Source organism: Pseudorasbora parva, chromosome 21, assembly GCF_024679245.1.
Source record: "Pseudorasbora parva isolate DD20220531a chromosome 21, ASM2467924v1, whole genome shotgun sequence".
NCBI classification, from domain to species: Eukaryota; Metazoa; Chordata; class Actinopteri; order Cypriniformes; family Gobionidae; genus Pseudorasbora; species Pseudorasbora parva.
In genome coordinates, this window is record NC_090192.1 from 18,916,091 (window position 1) to 18,931,783 (window position 15,693).

The following is a 15,693-nucleotide window of genomic DNA, read 5'->3' on the forward strand; positions in this document are numbered from 1 at the left end:
TAATTAAGAATTAAGGTGAAGAATTAAGTGTGAAACATCAGGAACCCTTCAGTCTCCAGCTTCACCATTTTCCAGAACGGCAACTCTCCAGAAGTGCAAGGTGTCAGGATCTTAGAGACTTAAGTTAGGTAAAGAAGATTATCCCGACTTAAAGCAGCACTAGGTAACTTTTCCACCTTCATAATATATTTTCAAGACTCTTGTGATGATACATCGGCTTACAATAGGTTGAATGACGCATCTGCCATAGCTTGACGTGGTCTGTATCGTTTTTAATTGTACTTTTAAACTTCGGGTTTCGGGTAGTAACCCGAGAAAAAAAAGAACTACAAAATTCGACTGCTTTACGGCATATACGTCACTTCCACCAACACCCACACTTCCTTAAATTCGGACGTGCGAGCCCAACTTTGTTCGGCGGATAATATAGTCATGTCCGAAGCAGCAGAGACAAATAAGAAAGAAAAGGTTTTGTTAGAGGAAAGCAATAAGAGGAAACGAAAATGTGATCGGATTAAAGGCAGGACGAGGATCAACATGTGACCAGCGTTTGCTCGTCGGCGTGAGCTGAAGGAGTCGTGCCCGACCGATGCTGTCATGCTTGTTATGGTGATAACCTACCACTCAAACATTGAATTGAAGTATCATATAGATTCTGTAAAACGGTAACCAATAGACTACTATAATGACGCTGGCTTGTAAACGTGAGCATCGTGATTATTTGGCGTTTGAAAAAAATAAAACCCATGAAATTATATTCATATGACATGCTGAAACATATGCCACTGACTGTACCTGGGATGAAGACATTTCACACGCGCCGCCAGAAGAACACCGGCATGTGCTCCTGCAGTGTTTTAGGGGAACTGTTCTGCACCAACCCGCTGGGCCGCTTTTATGAAGTTATTTGGCCGCCCCGCACCACTGTATATATTTTTACAACCCGCCCCGCTAAATAAACATACGGGGTCCGCGGGTTATGAGACGACCCGCGCATTACTAGTTCAGGGCTATCAGGGTTGTCATGTCAACAAATGCACGCGCGATGGCATCCCCTGTTGTAGGATGACAGATCTTACGACAGTAGTTGAGGACATTATTTTTTCCAAACTGTAGGGGGACCCCGAGAGCAAAAGTTGCCAAGTGCGGCTTTAATAAGTATCACAAGCTGAAAGTGTTGTAAAATACATGAAGGCAGATTTTTTTTTAATATAGGCTTTAGATATATTTGAAAGTGACTCCTGAGGAACCACTGTTTGAAAAATTAATCTTCCTGCATCTAGGAGTTAGTTTTGGGAGTTAATTTTTAGTCCACCTCTGCAAAATGGACTTCAGGATAGGAGATGAACTAAAAAATTAACTCCCAAGTTAACCCAGGTTTTCAAACTGAGTTGCAGGGCGAAATCAAATTGCCAGCAGAACATGCTGGGTTCACCCAGTCTAAAAATCTTAATTTGTGTATACTGAAGAAACAAGGTCACATATGTTGGATGCCCTGGGATTTTTATTTTGTTGGGGTGTTAGGGGTTAACAGCTTACGACCAAGGACCAGTAGTAAAGAAATTAAGGCAAAGAGTCAGGATTGCAATTGATAAAAAAAAAAAAAGGCTTAAGAATAGTTTGCAGTTTTAAAGCAGAAGCCAGCTTCAAGTCTCACAAGGAGTTCGTAGGCCGCGCTCCCTCTCTCACCGCCTCGTTGCCCTGCCCTATCGTACATACTATTGTCCCAACAGTTATACCGTTTTCAAGGTCTTTTCCACGTCATTACTGCAATGTGGATGGTTCCGATTGGCTCAGAGACAATGCACAGTCTTGGCAAAATTCCCACACATGTCAGTTAATCTGATGCACGTTTCCATAGACATGTCACTTGTTGACGCTTTCACCTCGGAATTAGGCCCGTAGTGACCTTCCAGATCTGGAGCAGGCCCCAGATTCCCCAGAACAACAAGTCCACCCATCTTGCCATTGTAAACCATTCTCAACACTGATCTGTTACATGTTGCGCACATACACAGATACACACTGAGTCTCTCCAAGGTTGGAGCTGATTAAGCTCCAGTTCTAACCAGTTCTAACCAAAACATACTGATAACAAGTGCTTTCTTTCAGTGAGAGGGACACACAATAGTAAAGGCACTATTCATCTTGACTCTTTAGTGTTTTAGTAAAAGGAATATAAAATAAATTAAATATAATAAATTAAATGAAAGACAAATCCAAATTTCATCTCTGGAAGCCGGGCTAAGTGAGCAAACGCTGTTACTGCACTCCTGAAATGTTAGAGATGTGTGATACCTCAAAAATCCAAACACACAACCTTGTTGCAAGTGTTTAGTGACACATCACAAAGCCAGACCCTTAGTCACTCCTCAGAGACCAAATATACACTTTAGAAAACAAGAAACTAAAAGCAAAACTGGAAAGAATTGTTTATAGGAAGATAAATATTGATTAGGGTTTTAATTATAAATTTAATTAGGATATATATATATATATATATATATATATATATATATATATATATATATATATATATATATATATATATATATATATATATATATATATATATATATATATATATATATATATAGAAGCAGCAGTGGATTTCAGAATCTTTCAGGGGTGAACTATGCCTTTAAAAAATTTTTTTTTTAAATCATGCATAAATGTTATTCTTTCAAAAATACAAGCATGTACAAACATGTTGCTCATATATTATGGTAGCACAGTTTGTGATGAATACAGTGTAATGACACTTTTGCCATTATGTTGCCAATAAGCAACATAGAGCATGTCAAAACTTCTATGGACCCCAAAACTGTGCAGTCCTCTATGGGTTAAAACTCTTATTTGGCTCATTTTATCTGTAAAAGAAAAAGTGCCTAATAATTCTGCAGACCTGAATAAAATATAATTGTTCAAAACGTTTAACCTGGATCAGAATGATCCAGATTTGGAAATCCATCAGTTAATCCACTGTACTTTTGTGCTAGTTTTCGAATACAAGATTGAATTGGATCACTCTGATAAAAACTATTCCAGATAACTAAATCCAGATTACCGGAAGAACCATGAAGAACTACCAGTAGAACAGCCAGTGATTGGGTGTTTTAATTTGAAGAGACAGAAAACAGCACAATAATAATAATAATAATAATAATAATAATATATATATATATATATATATATATATATATATATATATATATATATATATATATATATATATATATATATATATATATATATATATACAATTCCAAACAGACCCCTAATCTTACCAGCAAATAAATACAACAAAATATAGGCCTACATGCATTTGATGGTTGTGTAATCATAATTAAGATACATTGATTATTGACAGGTAAAATTAAATATATTTAATATAAATGAGATAATCTCATTTATAATCCTACATACCTACATTACATAATCCTTTGATGAGATTATTTTATGAGGACAAAAATCATTTGTTTAACTTTAATGTAGGCTATTTAAAGGCTTTATCTGAAGAATCTGAGGAATCTGTTTCAGCAACCTGTAGCTTCAAGAGAGCAATCATACAAAGTGAAGAAAATAAAACAATTGTGTTGTATTTTGTTTCATGTTATCATTTATGTAGTTTATCAGTATACCATTTATTTTTTTTATAGTTTATAATCATGTATGTATAATATAATTAATTATTCCATTTATCATTTAATTATTTATTTATTGTATTACTATTTTATTTTATAATACTTATCATTTCTTGTTCTCTCAATATTTGCTATTGTTGTTTAATCTTATGATTGAGGGGTTTCATGGAATGTCTTGATCAATAAGAGAGAATATCACAATTTCAAAGTTTTATGGGATGTTGTGAAGCAGTTTGGTTTAACAGCACTTGTTGGCCTGGTTTCACAGACAGGGCTTAGACTAAACCAGGATTAGGCCTTAGTTCAATTGGGACATATAATATTTATAAGCATGCCTTAGGAAGGAAGGAAAGAAAGAAAGAAAGAAAGAAAGAAAGAAAGAAAGAAAGAAAGAAAGAAAGAAAGAAAGAAAGAAAGAAAGAAAGAAAGAAAGAAAGAAAGAAAGAAAGAAAGAAAGAAAGAAAGAAAGAAAGAAAGAAAGAAAGAAAGAAAGAAAGAAAGAAAGAAAGAAAGAAAGAAAACCTTACTAGTGTGCACCTTGAGACAAAACAATGGCAATGACTTATTTTAAGATTTTTGTCTGGGACTAGGCTTAATTCACCCAAAAATGTAAATTACCCCACATGATTTGCAACCTCAAGCCAGTCATTTCTTTTTCAGACGAACACAATCTGAGCTATATTAATAAATGCCCTGGCTCTTCCAAGCATTTTATGGTAGTGAATGACAGCCCAAAATGTGAAGCTCAAAAAAGTGCATCCATCCATCTAAAACTTACTCCACACGGCTCCAGGTGGTTTATAATGGCCGTCTGAAGCAAATCCATATTTAACGCATATAAGTCAAATATCTAGCCTTCTAAATATCTAGGTGGACCACCTTAATTCCGCAGGGTGAATTAAGAGTGATTGGGACATAAGGCTGAATGGGACAGTATAAAAGGCTAAGACAGTATAAGAGTGAAAATAAAAAACTTTTTTGCTTAGCCCTAGCTGAGACTGCATAATCAAAATTGCATGCCCTCATTTGTGTGAAATCATGTGGGTGTGCGGAGCAAACATGAAAAAGGAACACATGAGGTGAAGAAAATAACATTAACTTTCGCTAGTTTTAATAAGGTCATAAAATTGTCATAGCAAATATATTGATAAAAGCTTCGATTGAAACATTAAAATTGTTATTGCAGCAAAATCAGCAAAATATAGTTAATATGTTTTTAGAATTAGGTGTTTTTTATTTTGTCCCATCCAGCCAAACACAATTTGGATGAATGGGACAGTATAGTTTTGGATGATTGGGACAGTGCTTAAAGGCTTTGCTTAGTAAGAAAATGATTGACTATGCAACAGAGAACCATTGTGTATGCTATGTATGCTCTAAACTGGTGTTTTCTCAACCACTCACCCATGACAGGTGCACATTTTTACTGATTTTGTTGCAGTAGTACTCCATAATATTCATGTTTTCTGTAATTTTTTGTGCAATATATACAGCTCCTTCTCAAAAAATTTGCATATGTGAAAAAAGTTCATTCTTTTCCATAATGTAATGATAAAAATTAAACTTCATATATTTTAGATTAATTGCACACCAACTGAAATATTTCAGGTCTTTTATTGTTTTAATACTGATGATTTTGACATACAGCTCATGAAAACCCAAAATTCCTATCTCAAAAAATTAGAAGAAAAAAAACTAAAAAAAAAAAAAACTTTTATCAAATATGCTAATTTTTGGAGAAGGACCTGTATATGACAATTTACTATAATACGTTTAAACTGCCAATCCAAATAAAATGTGTGTGCATATCCGATTGGAATCAGAAGTGTAAATAGCAAAAACTTTCCCTTTCTGAAAATCTGTTTATGTCTGACCAGACCACTCTGATTGGATTTCACATGGTTTATGTGACTTTCTCACTGCATTTAAGTAAGCTGCGTAAACATCAGAAATTGTTATAGGAAACATGCTGAAAAATGCTGCAGAAACAAAGTTTATACTGCCTCATAAGCTGCTGTAGTCATTTGTAAACAGGATGAAAATGAAAGAGCTGCACACAATTTGGATCTGAACAGTTATGATACAAAGTGATTAACTAACTTGCCATGACAAAATGTACTGTCCCATCACCTAAAGGTTGTGTCCCAATCAACCCAATTATTTCCATTTTTTTGGGGCTCAGTTTACATAAAAGTGTATGTCACACCACCTTTCATTATGATATAACTTTTATTTATCCTCAAATGGTAACATCTTCAGTATTACAGATATGTATTATGTGTTGGCTGATGTTTTTAATTTAAGACAAGAAACCTTACAAAAGGCAGAGATTCAAAAACTCTCTCAATGAACCTTAATTCACCCTATTCAACTAACGGAAAAAGCATAACTGGCACGATGATGACGTCAGACTGTATAATGAAATGGCTTAATGAAGCACAGGAGATGCAGAGAACTTCATCTTGAACTTTAAGAAACTCAAATTAATGCTTTCACATAATTAATCTGGATCAAATTGAATAAGTTAATTGCTAATAAAATAAAATGTAATAGTGTATTTACACCCTTTACATAATAAAAATAAAGGGTGTAAATATACTATAAAACTCTGAATATAAATAATTGGGAATCTTGTTTCCTTTAAAAGGGGCCCAAAATTCATTGTCTTTTTTGTTTTGTCAAGTTTTTTTCCCTGGTGGCTTTTTTTTTTAATAATATGATGTCATTGCGTGTCTTGACGCCAGCCAATCTTTCATTGCTGATCGTGGTTTTGAGTATCGATGCATCTGCCCTCTTCAGGGAACACAAGAACGCACAGTAATCCAGATATTTTAATTCAATCTGCAAATTAGCCAGAGATCAGTTATCACGATTAAAAGATCTGGGATCTGTCAGTTAATCTCATATGTATTAACTGAGGTACAAAGAACGGGTCAGGATAATACTCATCTCACTAAAAAGTTGTAAACACAACATACTAAAGGTTTGGTCCAGAATGCAGAACCAAGACTGGACTATGTGATCCAATCCAATGTCAGAATCTTTTCTTTCTTTCTTTTTTACAAATAATTGTCAAGATTTGATCCAACCTGATAGCCGAAATGAATTTCATGAGAACCCAAATTTTGAACTTTATAAAATGCAGTTTAATAAAAAATAAAAAAATTATTTGGCACTTCATAACCATATTTCTTTAGTACTTTGGCAAACAAAACAAGAAAGCAAATTTTTAAAGCATAAATGTACACCCTTTGGTAATTTGGCAGCCTGTAAAATAAATAAAACATACTAGACTTCCAACCACAGTATGAAATCAACAATAGAATCAAAAGATAAAGATATAGTCATTGCAAGTGTACAGTAATTGATCCCTGTAATCCACTATTTAACAACCTACAGTTCAGTGTTCCTGAGGTTTGATAGAGGCACATCACATTCTTTATTAAAATCACAGCCGTGAAGGAGCTTTGAGTAATGCCTTCTGACTGTTTCATACAGTGGAGCCGAATGATTGATACTGGGAAAAGTCATGGGCTTCTCATTGAGAAACAACTGTACTCGAACTCCATCACTACATTCATACAGGACAAAGACTAAGTTTGCAGCATAAGGTATAATCTGACTGGTGCGGAATAAGCGGTTGTGCTGTGATGAAAAATTCTCTGCAGTTAGAGGTTTTTCATCCTTGAAAAAGGCCAACAGAGAGAGCAGAGGCAGCAGGGTCTCACCATGACCAACCTGGATGGTGGCAGTCTTTTTTACCTCTCCAAATCTGTCAGATTACAGGAGACATTTCAAAACACAAGTGAACACAAACAACTATAGCTAGTTCTTTGTATTGTAAGTGGATAAATACACCATAACTGACTAAGAACTGGTCCACATCTTAAAATCCTTACCTGTAGTCATTAGCAGCTTTATCAAGACGCTTAAAAATATCATGAAAGAGAGGGCAGCTGGATTTACGGTTGATGTCATGTCCGTATCCTCTCTTCCAGTACTGTTTTAGCTCATTTTTATACTCCAGGACCTAAGAAGAGGCCAAAAACATGTTACTGAAAAAGAGGATATGCATTTGGTCACCAAGGTAAATCTGGCTATGAAACACAGGAAAACATGTTCAGTCAGGGAAATTACACTTTGAATCTTAAATACCCCCTGTGGTGAGAATCATGTTTTCAATAATGTTCACATGTCTATGTGGTTTTTTAATATGCTTTAAGCAAACCATGTGCAAATTCATAAGTCAACACGACAGCAGAGTATTTTCAAAACTGCAGTGATCTTACAGCTCAAATTACCTTGTAACCAATCACAACATCGTGTGGGCGGGCTTAAGCATATCATTTAACTCTAACCGCTCTGAAGCAGGCGGTATATTTTTCAGTTGACATGAAAAATAAGGTATAATAATTCATATGAATGGTGAATAAAAATAAATATAAAAAAACTTCCATTTGATAACATTCATTAAAGGGGTCATATAATGGTACATGCACTTTTACAAGTTGTATGGAAATGTGTGTTGGCAGTGTCTGTACACAACCATCCTATAATGATAAAAATCCATCCAGTGTTTATTATTTTATTTTAATCTCCTTATATGTTTTCTCCTGTTTCAAATCGAACCGTTCGACCGTGTGACGCCACACGGTCAGATGCCCCTCCCACGACTGTTGATTGACAGCAGCGTTTCGCCTCAGACCCGCCCTGAATGAGCTCTGTCATCATCAGCACAGTCCGCCATTACGCTGGAGCAGAAAGGCGTCTAAGTGATCGTAGTGTTCTGTTCTTAGGTGTAATAACAAACACAGCAGTCATTTTGATGTTCCTAAATCCGAACCGCTTAAGATGCAGTGGCTGCGTTTTATTTTCAAAGGGAATATTCCCCCGATCAACGTCAATGCTTTCATGTTTGCGCCACGCAAATCATTTCTCACCAGACTGCTTTTTAAAACGATGGTCAGTATGAAGCAGGTTTTGCTAAGAAGCTGCTCCTGAAAAAACGATTGGTAACGTACCAACGTTCCTGCTGCCCCTCCAGAAGAAGTGAGTGTAGTTTGAAACGTGCACACTTCACGATGAATGCTAAAGTTTACAGGGTGATTACGGCATGCTTTCTGTGTATGATGATGTTCTCAATATAATTCATTATACCACATTTATAATGAACAATGCTATGGTTATTGTGTTATTACAAACTGTGTCGTGATAAAGTTAACGTGGTAACACTACACTAAGCATACTTTTGTAACGTTAGATGGTTTATAACGGTGTCTGTTGAAACATTCTGGTGGTGACCTAATGTCAGTGCTTCAGCCCTGACAGTTGTACCTAACACTGCATAGATAACGTTATGCCTACATTTACTGAAAAAACGTTTTTCATGACCATTAACTGTAACCTTAATCTGTCAATGAACTAACGTATACATCAGTAAACACATTGCATTCGCGCTAATGTTACCCTGGCAGTGCATACAAAATATACCGCAATTGTTGTCAAGGCAACACCCCACGTGAGTGTGCGTGTAAAAGCGCCCCACAAAACAGAGGGGCAGGGACGGGTGAGCAAAGCTCATTATCATATAAAGCCATATGCACTGGAATGGCTTGCTGAAAACAGAGATGTTTTTGTCCAGGTAAAATGAGTGTTCTCTTTCAATATTAAGGAGAACTTTTAATTAAAGTATATTACAAATATTACTTTTCATTTAGATACTAAAGAATCATATTAAATGTGCACTATGTAGTATTTTTGCAGTAAAATATCCAAAAACCACTAGGCCAGTGTTATACATTTTGTTCAGTTGAGTACTTACAATATCCCAAATGTTTCCAACTATTTGTAAATTGTGAGAAAATTGCTATTTTAACCAAAGACCGGGACGTGTCAGCATAGCGTTTGAGGGAGTCGCCTGTCAATCGTGTCATATCTGCGTTACCCTCGGTTTTATTCTGCAGAAGCGCTTTTCTCTTAGCAGTGTGAACATTTCACAGCAGCGCCGAGCAAACCCACAGAGTAACATCATAACATCATTTTAAACACACTTAAAGCTACACTGTGAAACTTTTTTAGTTTATTCTTAGATAAAAACACTTAGTTCTTTCAAAAATAATTGCTCATTAATGTATATTTACTTCTTTCAAGTAATATTCTTGTAAATTTATAATATGCCATTGAAAATACATATGAGTGAGGGTTCGAATGCTGGTCGCCATGTTGCCCCTCCATCTTGAAAGTATATTAGCCAAAGAGCGACATACCCATAAATTCAAGCTTCGCCTTTCGCGTTTTAACACTAGATGGCACCGTGTCGAATGTGAAGAGGGGGGTTGCCATGTTAATCTTGGACAAAATCGGCCACCATAGGAGTTAAAACGAAATCAGAATGGAGAGGAACAAGAAACTATTATTCACTGGATGGTCATATAGCTTTTCACCATTAGATGGGGGAAAATATCACACAGTGTAGCTTTAAATGTTTCTAATATGATAAACAGAGCTAGCCTAGAAATCTAGACGCACCCTAGCGGCAGCAAATCTAATCTGCCCGCGAGTGTACTCTAGCAACTCTCAATACCCTTCTGAGCTGTAATCCCCTAACTCTTGCTGGGCCAATCACATCGTGTATAGAGTCGGTGGGTGGGGCCATAATGACGACGGCTGAGTTGTGTTTGCATGCGGCGGTCTTTCGAATCAGCTTTGACCGCGACTCTGGAAGACTTGGAGTTAAGCTTTTCTCTGAGAAAAGAACAAAGAATGGCACTGAAGTCATTCTTAAAAAGGGAAGATGTGTTTGGAGTTTTGCCGACCCGTTACGGCGAATGTTTAATCTATCAACAAGCTCTGTTTCACCTTCGTTGCTCTGGTTGGTTGTGTACCGTATCCTATCGTGTGCAGAGGGAGTTTGAAAAAGACCGTTTATCCTGCCCCTCGGATTGAGCCCTGTCAATGGTAAGTTTCCAGACCAAACATCTTGATGTGGGTCTGGCTTGTCAGGCTAAAACAGAGCTGCTTTACCTTATAATCATGACCGGAAAAGCGGAAGTTTCGGGCGCCCGGCGACTGTGTCCTGTCCCGTCCCGTCATAATAAAAGTCCGGTGTTCGCAAGGCGGATGTTTGTATAACAATCACTCCAGCAGCCGTGCTCAGCTCCACAACACTCTGTCCTGCTCTGCTTTACACTACAGTAACGTTAATAATCGCATCCATGAACATGATTTCTGCCCTATTAGTCCTATTTTCCACCGGCTGTGAGGTGAAGACCACATGTCACAAGACACTGCGCTCACACTTGGCATCATCAAACTACGCCTTTGTTTTGAATAGGCGCCCTCTAGTGGATGGAAAGTTGCATAGTGCACCTTTAACTTGTACAAAAAGGGCATTATATGACCCCTTTAAATGGAAGTTTTTAATTTACAACCAACATACTTACTTGAGCGTCGGACTCATCCAGCAGATCACACCATGGAGAGTTTTCTGACTTGATGGCAAACTCATAGGAGCACAAAAAGAAAGCTGCCTCTGCCATATCTTGGAACACAATTTAAATCAAGATCAGGAAGCATCTTTGCTATTGGGTATTTTAGTCGACAGAGGAACATATAGCAACTTCAGTGGACAGTAAGATACAATTTTACACTGAAATATAAAAAGCAAAATCACCTGGGGTGATTTGATTGTATGGAATCTGAAGGCGACTGGATATTTTCTTCCGTACTGCATCCATTTCTGCTGAAGATTTAAAGCGTTCTACCTCCTTCAAAGCTGTTTTATTGTTCTCAACACTTTCAACAAATCTCTCGCAATGATCAAAGTATCTCATGAGTGAATCATCCACATAGTGTTTGTAATCCATATCTATAAAACAAGAAGTATAGTTAGTTCAATAACAAATGAATAACCAAGGGTCATTACTTCAGTTATAAAGCTTGCTCGATCATAGATAAACCACACTTGGTGCAGAGTTGTTTAAATACTATGCACAGATAACCACAGACACTTTACGGCAGATGTGCTGAGGAAAGATATCTCTTATTGTGATTCAGTGTGTTTAAAGGCCAGCTGTTTGGCCTAAAATTGCAGTAGTTAAATGAGAATTCATCTGCCTGAGAAAATCTAATTGAAATCTGTAAATAAACAGAAGGTTGTAGGGTTTAAAAAAATTAAACAATTAAATGGCATGTACATTTTAAATGTCTCCGCTGCAAATGTTTGTTATAATCTGAGCTTTATTGCATGTATGATACATCATGGGGCCCTGGCACAGCTGTGATGCTGTGGGGTTCATGAAACACTTGAGGGTGTGTCAAAGTTAACATGTTAACTTAAAAAGGTTATTACATGTTGAATTCAATATATATTTTTTATTATAGTATAGTATTCATATTTTATATAGTACTGGCACAGTCTATGTCTTTAAGATTTAGTTCTTCTGTCATCATTTACCAAACCATCATGTCATTCCAAACCTGTATAAATTTCTTTCTTCTGTGGAATATAAAAATATATTTCGAGAAATGTCTCTGTTTTTCTGTCCATACAATTGAAGTCAATCACCAAAAAAGTTTAGTTTCTAACGCCTTAAATGATTATTTCACTTCAAAAAGAAAATTCCCTGATATTTTACTCACCCCATCTCATCCAAGATGTTCCTGTCTTTCTTCAGTCAAAAATAAATTAAATTTTTTTGGGATAACAAACCAGGATTTTTTCCCACATGATTGTTTTTAATGGCAACCAATGGGGTGAAGATCCAAATCAAAGCAGTTTCAAAGGGCTTTGAAGGGCTTCAGAAGGCTCTGCACGATCCCAGCCGAGGAATAGGGTCTCATCTAGCGAAATCATTTTTTCAGATCATCTGTCATTTTATGGTAGTTGGCAAACAACTTTTGAGTGTGCATTATGCCACCTCGGTCAAAAAAAAAAAAACAGTTTAACCTCAAATGCACGACTTCATGTAGAGACTTCTTCTCTACGTGAAAGTACCGGCCCAGTGTTAAAACGAACATGCAAAGACTAAATCTAACACCCTTTACAAAAATAAAGGTAAAACAACTATGTATGACAATTGTAAAATTGTAAGACAACATGAGATGGAGTTTTTGGATATTTTCGCCACTGGGTCGGTACTTCCACCTACCAACCAATCAATCAATCAACTTTATTTATATAGCGCTTTTACAATTACGATTGTTTTAAAGCAGCTTCACAGTGTTAAACAGGACAATATTCCAACAAAATTAGATTTGGCTGTACAGTCGCTCTGGTGAAAAAAAGTGATGTTATCAGCTTATTTTAATGTATCAGAGTGACAATGTTGGCAGATCAGTATTAATAGTTTATAGAAATAAATAAGACCTAATTAATTCATTTTATTTGTTTATTTAGTTGAATAATTTGGATCATCATTTTAGTGTCCCCAACTGAGCAAGCCAAGCCAAAGGCGACAGTGGCAAGGAACCAAAACTTCATCAGGGCATGATGGAGAAAAAATAAACCTTGGGAGAAACCAGACTCATGGACGTGATCTTTCTAACGTAATAACGTCATACGCAGTGGAGAATAACAACACAGTCGCATTTGGTTAAAAAGTATAAGGTTTTTTTTTTTTTTTTTTTATGACCATGGTTGCTATATAAGACCCTATTTATTTGGCTGGAATCATGCAAAGCCCCCTGAAGCCATTCAAAACGGCATTGACTTGGACCTCAGGCTGCAATTTAAATGTATTATGTGAAGACAAATTCTGGAATGTTTTCTTGTACACACACTAAAACAAACGTAATTTATTTTTGACTGAAGAAAGAAAGACATGAACATCTTGGATGAGATGGGGGGGGGGGTGTTAAATTATCAGTACATTTTCATTTAAATGTGAACTAATCTTAATAAAATAATTTTCTGTCTTTTCTCAGTCTAGAAAGCACCAAATAAAAAAATAAAAAATGATTTCACATTTCTACTACATTAATGACCCAGTTTAAATACATTCATCTTCCCAGCGCTGAAGTACCCCTTTAAATGAGCAAATAAGGGATAGTTACTGAGCCTACCCTGAACATCCCAGAGTCTGTGAAGACCCTCTTGGAAAGCTTTAACACTATCAACACAGCGGTGCTTGGAACTGGTGATAAACTCGATGCGGTTGGCACGGAGGTGATCCTCAGAAATCAAGGTGGGGAATGACTGTGCCAATCTCATCGCCAAATGCCTGTGGTCATCTCGCCCTTTCTCCACTAGTCTGCCGTCCATGTCTTCAGAGTACCACATCTTCCATGTTTTGATGTCATTGAGCCACGAGGCTGAACCCGACGCGTCAGACACGACCAAATCAAACAGTCGCGCGATCTTTTTCACATTTTTGGTGGTTGGATAGCGCGTCCCGTGGCGGATTACCGACACCATATGAATGGCACGGCAATCTGGAGAGGGGGGAGCCAACAGCGATCTGTTTACAAACAAAATGTCATCTAATAGATGTGGGTTTACTTCCTCGTATCTGCATTTTGTCCCAAAGTAATGCGCTATCGACGGTATCGATGGCCTGGTGAGTTTAGAGAATGACAAACCAACCATAACGCTCACATAAGTGATGAGGAAGTTCATAAGGAAATAAGTTATTTTCATTTCTACATGTGTGACACCCGTTCCACCGAAATACCCGTAACTTGTTCACCTGTATTCATTCAATGCCTAAAATCATGCCCTGCCTACTATGACGACCCTTGGCTATCTGTGAAGCCAGCCTCAAAAACGAGACACAAAACCTTCCGGGTCAAAACACAGATACAGGTAAAGAAAAAACACTGATAATTTAAGGAAAGCATAATAGTTTCATAAAAAAAAATATATAGATATTTTTTATATATATTAAAAAAAATAAAAATAAAGCTGTACAAAACGACTTTTATAAGAACTAGTTATAGCCCATACTTTAAAAGATTTCATTAAAAAAATTGTCTTGTGCTACACTAGATGGCAGTGTTGTGCATCACTTTAATCTAGCTTTAACCCTCAGATACAACCAAAAATATGTTTTTACTTCAAATAATCAAACGTCAGTGTTTTTACTATCTTGTTTACAGCTGTAAATTCTCGCAGATAAAAACAACATAAAACATGCAAAAAATTAACAAACAGTATCACAAACAATTTACTTAAAAACCCACATAAAGACAGAATGCAGTTTACAAAAAATGTGTGCAGTGCTGTATATACTTGAGTATACGTTGTGTAAGTTATGGAAATAAATAACATCGGTTGGCCTACATAGCATAACATAAGGGATTCTTGAGTTATTGTAATAGCAGTGAAGTGCAGTTGACTGTAAGGATACAAGAAAAGACTGGTTAAGTTTACAGAGTGTGTAGTGTCACAGAGTATAGATTTATATCAAAAGAACAGTGTGCTTGAGCAGTATTAAGACATTGGGTTAAGCAGTCTTTAAATCTTGATTCAAACATGTGTGTACATGTGCTGATGGATCTGAAACGATTTCCATAATCCAGAGGGCCGAAAGGAGAAAAGTGTAACAGTGATTGTGCAGGGTGACCGTCAAGACAAATCCTGTGCTCAGGCTCAGGATGCAGGCAGACATTAATCAAATCACTGCATTCTGTGCAGGAAGATGGGAGAGACTTAGTTTGATTATTACTGTCTTTGATGCATTCGGTGTCTTTGAATCTTGATGCACTTGAAACTTTTTTAATGCGCTTTCTTCTCTTGCCCAAGAGTTGGGGTTGCTAAAGCTCAAGATGAGATTGTAGAGCAGAGTGAGAAGGTAGAGGAGGAGGCTGGAACTTTTTAGGTCTACTGATATAACAGCAGTATGGGTACAGTGAATTTTTTGTAAATAAAATAAAAACAAAACTTTAGAAAATAAGTGTGAATTAATTAAAAAAGTGTAACAAAATGATAAATTATTATTGTGAGGGGATGTTAAATCTGAGTGGGATAAAAACCCCAAATATTTCAATATAGCATTGAAACGTTTCAATATTAAATCTCCTGTAGTGTAATGATGAAGCCGCTTTTTTGATG

The 15,693-nt window shown here is 36.5% G+C and overlaps 1 protein-coding gene across 1 annotated transcript; it reads right to left on the reverse strand.

Annotated features, from left to right (window-relative positions):
• Positions 1–6,773: 6,773 nt before the first annotated feature.
• On the reverse strand, positions 6,774–14,387 carry minpp1b (multiple inositol-polyphosphate phosphatase 1b). The gene is made up of 5 exons (XM_067429352.1): positions 13,707–14,387; positions 11,317–11,511; positions 11,087–11,184; positions 7,544–7,674; positions 6,774–7,416 (listed from the first exon to the last, which is right to left on the reverse strand). The coding sequence occupies exons 1-5, from the start codon at positions 14,278–14,280 to the stop codon at positions 7,038–7,040; spliced, it is 1,377 nt and encodes a 458-aa protein (XP_067285453.1). The 5' UTR covers positions 14,281–14,387; the 3' UTR covers positions 6,774–7,037.
• Positions 14,388–15,693: the final 1,306 nt, after the last annotated feature.